Raw genomic sequence first — 9,882 nt, 5'->3', positions numbered from 1 at the left:
GGTCTCAATGCTGGCTGCATGGGGTGGGGGGTTGTGGTGGGGGTAGGGTCTTTCCCGCCCTGACCTGGCAGGATCCACTGTGTCTCTAGCCCTGGGGGTTACTGGCCAGCGGAGGCTTCCTGTCTTCCTGCCGGCAGGGGCAGCAAGAGAAGAGGCAGAAAGAAATTTCTAGAACGTGGGTCCAGTGACGGGCAGTCTGTTCATCCCCGTAGCAATGGCCAAGGGCTGACATGGCCTCAGTGATGCTCAGACATAAAGCGGAGGTTCAGCAGCCGGCTTGGGGACCCCGCCAGGCCTGTCTGAGGCGACCAAGACTGGGCTCCTGGCTCTGGACTCGGGAGGAAGGCAGAGGCCAACTGGCCCGGCTCCCACCTGGGGCCTCCAACCGAGGCTCCAAACCGGGAAGGCTCTTGAGGACCCCCATGGTGGGCTCTCCCTGAGAAGCTCCTTCCCTCCAGGGAACCTGAGTCTCAGCGTTTGACAACATCCAGGTCACCCAATGGGGCCCACTAAGAGTGGGACACACACCCCGCCTGCCCCAGGGCTCTGAGGCCTGGCCCCGGGGGTGTCGCCCAGCTGCCTCCTCCTGTGAAGAACAGACTCGAAGGGCTTGCTGAGGCTTCTGGGCATCTCTACTGACCGAGAAGGGCCCAGGGGGGCCCCGTGGAGCTGAAGTGACGTGGTTCTGCGCATTGCGGCTTCCCGAGGGAGACTGAGGACAGCCGGGGGGACCTGGGGGGGGGGGGGCGCTCCCTGAAGCAGAGTCCGGCCCAGAGCAGCTAGTTGTCGCCTCCCAGGTCAGCTCCTTCAGGGCGGATGCAGTTTGGGGGGGTGATGGCCCCCCGGGGCTGGGGAGGCTGCCATCCCAGGCTCTGTCAGGTGGCCGGTCTTCCTGGCCACCCTGGGACACAGCTGCCTGCCAGCATGTTCTATGGTGGGCAGAGGCCCACCCCTCAGCTCAGGGGCCACCTCCAGCTTCCAGTTGGTGAGTGTCCCTCTCACCTGCACCCCCCATGCGCCCCATTCCCCCTTCCCAGGTGCATGGGGTTCACACTGGCCTGCTCACATGTGCTCTCCGGGGCAGCTGTGCTGTGGGACAGACCTCACTGAGGCCGTGAAGTCATTAGGGACCCCCCAGGACTGCAGGGGCAGGCTCCCCGGGATGTTGGGGGGACCCCAGCCATTTTAGAATTCACCTCCCACAGGCAGTAGGGCCCATGGGCACTTGTTTACCTTGAAACATTTCACGTTTTTCACATCTTCTGCTAAAATATATCCGTATTTATTTCATATTAAACCTCCCCATCTTACCCCAAGTCTTTAAAAACAAACAAACAAAAAAACCCAAAGCAAAGATGCCCCTGGAAGATGCACCACGTTTCCTGTGGCTTCAAGTATCCTGGTTAGCGGCCTGGGTACCGCGGAGCGGCAGGGGCCAGAGAGGGGTTCAGGCCTGTTGTCCCCAGATCCAACGCCTGCAGACAGGGCTACAGGCAGTGGAGGAGCCCTTAGGTTCAACGTCGCTGCCTTGACCCAGTGTGTCCTGAAAGACGGGTCCGGCCGGGGGGCCTCCGAGCCAGAGGGCTCCTCCCAACCCGACCTCCAATAAATAACGCACAAAACCTGGGCCCCCAGGGGCGCTGCCAGGCAGGCCACAGAGCTTGGGAAGGGGCAGCCCTGGCCACACTCACTCCCCACAGGGGGCAGAGACACACACCCCAGGGTCACAGAGGAGGTGCCCTCTCCCTTGACTGGAAGGTCTGGGCCCTGCATCTTAGGATGTGGCCCCCCTGTCTCTGAATGGATACAAGGGAACCCCTCGGTCCTCAGCAGGGGAGGGCTCGCTCCTCCCACCCATGCGCTTCCTCTTCTGGCCGCCCCACTGTCAGGGGCCCCCCTGACGCCTTGGCCAGGGGCGCTGGGGTGCCGTCGGGAGAGGTCCCCATGGGCAGAGATGTAGCCGGGGCTCCTAGTCGTCTGAGTAGCGGTTCCCTGCAGGGGTGGGGTAGAACGGGGGGGAAGGACACAGGGGACAGGTTGAGGCGGGGAGGCAGGGAGCAGGCGGAGCTGACCCAGGGCGCCCCTTCAGTGCTCACCCAGGACTCACCCAGGACGTTGAACTTGCACAGCGGGCAGGTCTGCTGCAGCATCAGCCAGGGGTCCACGCAGTCACGGTGGAACTCGTGTTTGCAGGGCAGCACCCGGAGCCACTGGGGAGAGGGGAGGGCTCAGGGGGGAGCCAGGAATCAACACCCCCCCACCACTGGGACCGAGCTGAGGGCTGTCGGGAGCAGAGGGAGGGCTTTGTGTGACCATGTGTCCCAGCTGTCCACTGCCCAGACACAAACCTGCTTGTTGCAGAAATAGTCCAGACACACCGCGCATGTCTCGGCGCCTGGCTCCAGGGGCCCAGGGGCGGCCCTGCCCAGGCGGCAGCGCCGGGTCTTCAGAGAGGCCAGTCTCTGCACCACGCGGCGCTTGAGCAGGTCCACCTGCCGGGGGGAGGCAGGTCTAGTTGGGAGGCTGGCGGGCAAGCAGGGGCGCGGGGGCTTCCCCAGGGCTGGCTCCCACCTGGCCGCCAGGCTCCCTCTGGCTGTGTCGTGACGCCTGGCGCTGGGCCTGGACCACGAGGCCGGTGCACAGGAGCATGGCCACCAGCAGGATGGCGTTCCACAGCTGCTGCAGGGGCTTCTGGGGAGAGGAGGTGGGTCAGCGGTGAGCCAGTCCCCTCCCCCACCAGCTCCAGGGAGAAGCTCCCAGCTCCAGCTGGAGTGCTCCCCAACCAACACAGAGGCGACCCACAGGGGTCCTCTGCGCCAACCTCGCTTGGGCCCCCACGTGGATGTACACACAGACAGACAGACACACAGACACACACACGCACACATACACACACTCGAAGTTTCTACTTGGTAGCCGCCAGGCTCCACAGCCCAGAGACCTCGCAAACAGACCGTCCTTTTGAAGCCTCTTGATTCCAGGGACCAGAGAGAGAGTGCAGTGAGTGGCGCGTGCCTGACACGCAGCAGACCTGGGTTCCATCTCCAGCACCCCATATGGTCTCCTGAGCCCCACCAGGAGTGATCCCTTAGCCGAGAGCCAGGAATAAGCCTGAGCACCACTGGATGTTCCCTCCCCCCTCCCCCCAAAAAAGAAATCTCTTGATTCTGGGATGGGAACTCTCATGACAAAGACACAGCCTGGGCCTAGAGGTGACAGTCCCTCTCCTCAACACTCATTCAGAAGGGGCTGTCCCAGGAGTTTGGGGAAGGCTAGCTGTCCCTGAGGACAGAGAGAGGGGCTGTGAGCAGAGGGTGTGAGGGAGGCCTTTCCAGAGCAAGCAGGCAGGAGGGGTTGGGAGGGCTCTGACTAGACAGACACACAGGAAAAGGCTGTCGACAACCACTGCCAAGCACGGACAGTCAGGGACAAGAGGGGGTGTGTGCCGAATCAGTGAAAGGCAGAGCGGCCAGTGTAGGAGGAGGCTTAAGAAAGGAAACGGGTTGGAGCAACAGTATAGCAGTAGGGTAACTGCCATGCAACAGGCTCTGGTTCAGCCCCGGCACCCCATATGGTCCCTTGAGCTAACCAAGGGTGACACCTGAGCACAAAGCCAGGAGTAAACCCTGAGCACCATTACTGTAGTCCAAAAACTACAGATTTTTTTTAAAAAAACAAAACAACCAGGGATGAGAGTGGAGAGATAATACAGTGGGTAAGGTACTTGCCTTGCATGCAGCTGACTGGGGTTCAACCCCTAGCACCCTATATGGTCCCCCAAAACCTGAGTATAGAGCCAGGGGTAGTCCTAAAACAACCACAAAAAAAGGGGGGATGGTGCCTCCAGCAGGTCAACCTGTACCTGCGGGACGAGTGCATCAGCAGCCTGATTTCAGACTTCCTGACACCCCAAAATTGCCACTGAGCCTCTGGCTGGATCCCACCAACTTGGGACCATGTTTCCCGAGAAACGGTCAAAAGTTAGGTATGTGGGAGCCATGCCCACAAACCACCTCTGGCAGCTGTACAAGCTCATTTATCAGCCTTGCTTCAGAGACCCATAGATAAATCTCAAAAGAGATCAAAAGCCACAGTTAATCTTCGACCCGTGCAAGGCTGAACAGACCAAGGTAAGTCAGAGGGGAGGTGGTTTAACGTGGAGCCTGTCCAAGCAGAGCTCCCGGCAGCCGCTTGCTCCCGCAATCCACAATTGCCACTGGGCCCCCCGTCAGACTCCACCATCACAGGACAGACCTTCACCAAGGTATTAAACCTATTGAAAATTCGGGTATGCGGTTTTTGTGACTGAAATCTCAAGACTTCCTCAGAGTTGGGATGGGCTGCCTCCCCCAACTTCCCTTATACACCTGGAAGGAAGCACTGGCAGTCACCCCCCGCATGAACCAACTCCAGCACCACCATGTAAGCTCCACTACCGGCCTTGCTTCAGAGACCCATAAATAAATCTCAAAAGAGATCAAAAGCCACAGTTAATCTCAGATCCGTGCAAGGCTGAACAGACCAGGGTAAACTGGAGGGGGGTGGGTCACCACCCAAGCAGAGCCCCCGGCAGCCGCTCGCTTCCACAATCCAAAAGCACTGCCACACCCCTGGCCTTACTCCACCATCTCAGGACGGACCTCACGGAGACATAATCTGCTGAAGATTCAGGCATGTGAGTTTTGTGACTGAAATCTCCAGGCTTTCTCGGGATCAGGACGGACTTCCTTCCCCCACCTCCCTGTACTTTTGGAAGTCTCAGCAGTCATACTCCAAGGCTGCCACCCAGTTAAAAAGCTACCCCAGCCTTCCCATACCAATAAAAATAATGAGTGCCCTGAACAAACACCTCTTAGTACCTGTATTGCAAACCATAATGCACAAAAGAAAAAGGAAAGAGGAGCTGGAGTGATAGCACAGCGGGTAGGGCCCTTGCCTTGCACAGGGCTCACCCAGGTTCGATTCCCAGCATCCCATGTGGTCCCCTGAGCACCTCCAGGAGTCATTCCTGAGTGCAGAGCCAGGAGTAACCCCTCTGCATCGCCGGGTGTGACCCAAAAAGTAAAAAAGAAAAAAGAGAAAGAAGAAAAGTCCTGTCATAGAGGGAGGCTGGGGATGGTGATAACTGAAACCCAATCATGAACAGCTTTGTAATGGTCTATCTCAGAGATATTCAATAAAACATTAAAAAAAAAAAGTAATGTGGAATTCATGCCTGCTTCAGTCAGCCTAATCAGTGGCTGAATAAATAGCAGTACTCCTACATTAAAAAAAAAAAAGGAAACATAGGGAACATAGGGAACAGATAGAATAACATAGGGCCAAAGTGATAGTACAGTGGGTGGGGCACTTGGACACAGCCAATCCAGGTTCGATCCCCAACATCCTATGGTCCCCCTGAGCACCTTCAAGAATGATCCCTGAGCTCAAAGACAGGAGTAAACCCTGAGCACTGCCAGGTGTGGCCCCAAAACCCAAAAACTCAGTACAGCTGGCAGGATGCTTGCCTTTCACACATTCAACCTGGGTTGGATTCCCAGGTAGTCCGCAGTGGTACACTGCCAGGAGCACCACTGGGTGTGCCCCCCACCAAAAAAAAAAAAAGTTAAACCAGGAGGACTGGGGAGAGAGGGAGAGAGCTCCAAGGGTTAAAGTGCATACTTTGCACACCAGAAGCCTGAGTTTGATCCCCAGCACTTCACAGTTTACCCTGAGCACAAAGTCAAAAGTAGAGGGGCTGGAGAGAGAGCACAGCGGGTAGGGCATTTGCCTTGCACGCGGCTGACCCAGGTTCAATTCCCAGCATCCCATATGGTCCCCTGAGCATCGCCAAGAGTAACTCCTGAATGCAGAGCCAGGAGGAACCCCTGTGCATCGCCAAGTGTGACCCAAAAAACAAAACAAGAGTTGAGGGGTCAGAGAGGTTAAACAGGAGGTAAAGATACTTGCTTTTGCATGCATTGTAGTGGCTACAACCCTGGCTCAAATCCCATGTGCCAGATATAGTCCCCAGAGCACTGACAGGGTCACTCCTGAGGTCAGAGCTGGGAACAGCCCCCGAGCACTGCCAGGCATGGCCCTCCCAAGGCCTCCCTAGCCTCCCTGCCTCAGAAAAAGCCGGAGTAGAGCCCTGAGTACTATTGGGTGTGGCCCCAAAACAAGAGAAAATAGACAGAGGATCCAGGAGTCAAGTTTCTACAGCCAAAGGAAGCTTCTAGACAGGACTGGGCAGTAGCAGCAATGCTGACTTCATGTGCTTCGGGGAGATGGATGAGGCTGTCCTTGGCATCAAGGCTCGGGTGCACCCCTGCCCAAGCTGCCTGGCCCTGGCACCCACCTGCTCCTGGGCACGGCTGCCTCCCAGGCACACCAGGTCCTGCCAGCCCCCGGAGCCATCCTTGGAGAGGCCACATGTGGTCCACAGCGTCAGCTTCCACTCGATGTTGGCGGACAGGGACTCTCCGCTGGTGATCTCAGCAGTGGCCTGTGTCCTCCTGCGTCAGAGGCACAGGGGAGCCGGTGGGCCCCCACCATCACCCCCCCAGCCCTCCCCCCGACCCCACCAGGTCTCCCCTAGCCGCTGTTCTGTTCCTCTTTCCTTCCTAGTTTCACACTTCTGAGCTGCACTGTGCAGGAAGGAGCCCATTACTCAGGCGGATGGCTTCCTTTGAACCAAAGCCATCCCCTGCTCTTCCGAGAGGTGAGCCAGTGACCCATCTTTCCAATCAGGGGCCCTCCCGGATCCCAAGACTCAACTCACTGCAGCAAGGCCTCCAAGAGCTTGGTGACATTGGAGGAATAGTGGAGGACGATTACGGGCCGGAGCAGCTGGGAGATGTCGAGCTGGAGGGGGACAGCGTGGTCAGCAGAGGTCCTGAGCATTCCGTCCTCCCAACCAGCCCGGCCCAGCTTACCTCTCGGACCACATTGTGGTTCAAGATGAGGAGAAGCAGGGCAGAGGCACCCAGGAAGAGCGCCCTCCGCATCTGCAAGACAGAAAAGGAAATGAGGGTACCCCTGCTCACACCCCGGTCTGCCCTGCTGTGTTCTGCTTAGAGGGGTATCGCCTCTGCACAAACTGGGATCCACTGCCGGGTCAAGGGCACAAACTGTTTTGACTAGCTTTGGTTTGGGGGACACACCCAGCAGCACTCAGGGACCACTCCTGGCTCTGTGCTCAGGCACCCATCCGCGGAGCTGGGGATCCAACCAGCGTAGGCGCACGCAAGGTAGCGGGCACCTGACTCCTCTACCATCTCAGTGACCCGAAAGCAGGAACCAAGTCCTCCTGCCTTCCCCCTGTCAACTCTGTGGGATCTCAACAACGCTGCATCTGCCTGGTTCCCAGCCCAAAGCCGGGGACACAGCTCAGCTTGGTCCACTTGCCCGACTCTTTGACCTCCTTTCTTCACTCTATACCACAACTGACTTATTCTCCAAGCCAGGGTCCCTTCCTGTTCCTGGCTTGGGGCATCTCTGGAAGGTGCAGGGGCCCACCCCAGGGTCTGGTCCTAAGGAAACTCCTTCTTCTGCCCTCCTCACGGATAGACATCGCCACAGCACCTGCTGGACCAGGGCCTTGGGATAGGCCTGAGGGCCGCCGCCCTGGCTCTCCTGGTGGAAGGGGGTCTCCTGCTCCTTGCCCACGTAGGCCACCGCAATCCAGTCGTCGGCGGGCACCTTCTCCTCGCCGTCCACTGCATTCACGACGTCCATCTGGGGACGAGAGAATGTGGGGCGGGCGGGTTCCGGCAAACAAACAGGAGATGCAAGACCCGGTCGGAGCGCCAGTCTGGAAGGGTGTCGGGCGTGGGGAGCCGGAGTGCTGGGGGCCCGGGCAGCCTGCGGGGGGCGGGGGGCGCTCGGCGACGGGCGCGGGGCCATACGGCGCTCACCAGCAGCAGGCGGCCGCCCAGCGGGGGCGCCGCGTCGGCCTCGGGGCCGATCCTCACGCCCTCCAGGACCAGCGCGTCCTGCCGCGGCAGCTTCACGTCCACTCGGACCGCGCGGGCCGCGCCCCGCCCCAGCCCGGTGGCCGGCTCGCTGCCGTCGGCCGCGGCCCCGGGCCCCGCCAGGCCCAGCCACAGCGGCATCAGGGGCAGCAGCAGCAGCAGCGGCGAGGGCGGCGGCGGCGGCGGCGGCGGCGCCGCGGGCGAGCTCAGCGCGGGGCGAGCGGCGGGGCCCATGGCGGGACCCGGCGAACAGACAGGACCGGGCGTCAGGGGTCTCGGGCACGCGGGGCGCAGCTGTGAAGTGCGGCGGCGGCGGCGGCGGCGGCGGCGGCGGCGGCGGTGGCCGGACGGGGCGGGGCCGGGGCCGGGCGGGGCGGGGCCGGGGCCGGACGGGGCGGGGCGGGGCCGGGCGGGGCGGGGCCGAGGCCGGACGGGGCGGGGCGCCGAGGGAAATGGGCGGGGCCTCGCGGCGGCGCGTTCGGCCTTTCGGCGGCGCGTTCGGGTCGGGCCGCGTGCGCCCCCTGGCGGCCGCAGAGAGCCCTGGGGGCCTCAGCCGGGGTTCAGGATGGGCCGGGTCAGGTGCTCGCAGCCCGTGGGATGTCAGAGGGGAGACCCAGAGAGATGGGTTTGGTTTTGTTCTTAGACCACTAGGTTTATGTTTTTGCTTTTTGGGCGGTGCTCAGGGCTGAGTCCTGGCTCTGCGTTCAAGGATCGCTCCTGGTGGGGCTTCGGGGGGCGATGTGGGGTGCTGGGGATCTCACCCCGGTCAGCTTCGTGGGAAGCAAGCGCTTTGCCCGCTGTATATTCTCCCCCACCCCGTTCTCTCCCTACCCCACCCCCCAGATCGTGGGAAATGGCGTCTTGAAGAGATGCAGACAAGATTAGAGCCCTAGAAGAACAGGAAGGTAACGTTGCGCGGGACAGGGTCCACTGGACCAGCCCTTGATTCGCAACTACCCAGTGTCCCCATAGAGAGGTCTAGGGGGTGCATTGCGTTGCACCTTCTTCCCTGGGCTCCCCCCTACCCCCACCCCAGGTAGTGCTCAGGGGTTATTCCTGGCTCTGTACTCAGGAATCACTTCTGGCAGGCTCAAGGGACCTACGGGGATCTAACCCGTTTGGAGTGCAAACACCCTATCTGTACTATCACTCTAGCCCTTATCCACCAAACCAAATTCAAAGCACTGTCATTCATCTGTCAAAGCACCCTTGTTCATCTATTTGTTCGAGCGGGCCCAGTAATGTCTACATTGTGAGACTTGTTGTTACTGTGTTTGGCACATTGAATGTGTCATGGGTAGCTTGCCAGGCTTTGCCGTGTGGGTGAGATACTCTCAGTAGCTGGCCGGGCTCTCTGAGAGGGGTGGAGGAATTGAACCCGGCTCAGTCGGGCTGGCCGGCCACACGCAAGGCAAACGCCCTACCACTGTGCTATCACTCTAGCCCAAATTCAAGGAGTTAGAAAACCAGAGAATAAGAAAAAAAAAAGGGGGGGGGGTGAAGGAAACCAGAGACTGGAATGGGAAGACAAACTGGGGAGGTGGAGGCAAGGTTTCCAAAAGAGCTGAGGGGACCGGGTTGTATCTGCTTGGTAAGACTGAGAATACAGGTACAGTTCCCCAATGGAACCACCGGCTGGGGCTTCAGCTAGTCTTTCCCGGGCTGTGTAATGGGTGTGATAGGATGGTACTATCTCACCATACCCCCATACACCATACTGTCTCACCATACTAGAGTAATTTCTGGTGTCATCCAGAAAGATGGTCTCACCCCTTGTCCTAATTTTTAAAATATTTTTTTCTTTTTGGGTCACACCCGGCGATGCTTAGGGGTTACTCCTGGCTATGCGCTCAGGAATTACTCCTGGCAGTGCTTAGGGGACCATATCGGATGCCGGGGATCGAACCCGGGTGGACCATGTGCAAGGCAA

At 59.6% G+C, this 9,882-nt stretch overlaps 1 protein-coding gene across 2 annotated transcripts; it reads right to left on the bottom strand.

Moving 5' to 3' along the window:
• Positions 1 to 1,260: 1,260 nt before the first annotated feature.
• RNF215 (ring finger protein 215) lies at positions 1,261 to 8,210 on the bottom strand. 2 transcript variants are annotated; one of them, XM_056116542.1, is made up of 9 exons: positions 7,896 to 8,210; positions 7,564 to 7,716; positions 6,915 to 6,986; positions 6,761 to 6,843; positions 6,338 to 6,494; positions 2,572 to 2,691; positions 2,349 to 2,492; positions 2,108 to 2,210; positions 1,261 to 1,992 (listed from the first exon to the last, which is right to left on the bottom strand). In XM_056116542.1, the coding sequence occupies exons 1-9, from the start codon at positions 8,184 to 8,186 to the stop codon at positions 1,970 to 1,972; spliced, it is 1,146 nt and encodes a 381-aa protein (XP_055972517.1). In that variant the 5' UTR covers positions 8,187 to 8,210; the 3' UTR covers positions 1,261 to 1,969. The 2 variants fall into 2 exon arrangements, with proteins under 2 accessions (XP_055972517.1, XP_055972518.1); XM_056116543.1 differs by having other exon boundaries at positions 2,572 to 2,688.
• Positions 8,211 to 9,882: the final 1,672 nt, after the last annotated feature.

This window comes from Sorex fumeus, unplaced genomic scaffold, assembly GCF_029834395.1.
Source record: "Sorex fumeus unplaced genomic scaffold, SorFum_2.1 ptg000032l, whole genome shotgun sequence".
Taxonomy (NCBI): Eukaryota; Metazoa; Chordata; class Mammalia; order Eulipotyphla; family Soricidae; genus Sorex; species Sorex fumeus.
This window is presented reverse-complemented; position numbering and strand designations above follow the sequence as displayed.

Excerpts from the sequence above, each read along its gene's own strand:
- RNF215 (XM_056116542.1), bottom strand. The coding sequence starts at position 8,186 with ATGGGCCCCGCCGCTCGCCCCGCGCTGAGCTCGCCCGCGGCGCCGCCG. Across the intron at positions 7,717-7,895 it reads TGGGCGGCCGCCTGCTGCTG|ATGGACGTCGTGAATGCAGT; the intron begins GTGAGCGCCGTA and ends TCTCGTCCCCAG. Across the intron at positions 2,692-6,337 it reads GCAGCCGTGCCCAGGAGCAG|AAGCCCCTGCAGCAGCTGTG; the intron begins GTGGGTGCCAGG and ends TCCTCTCCCCAG.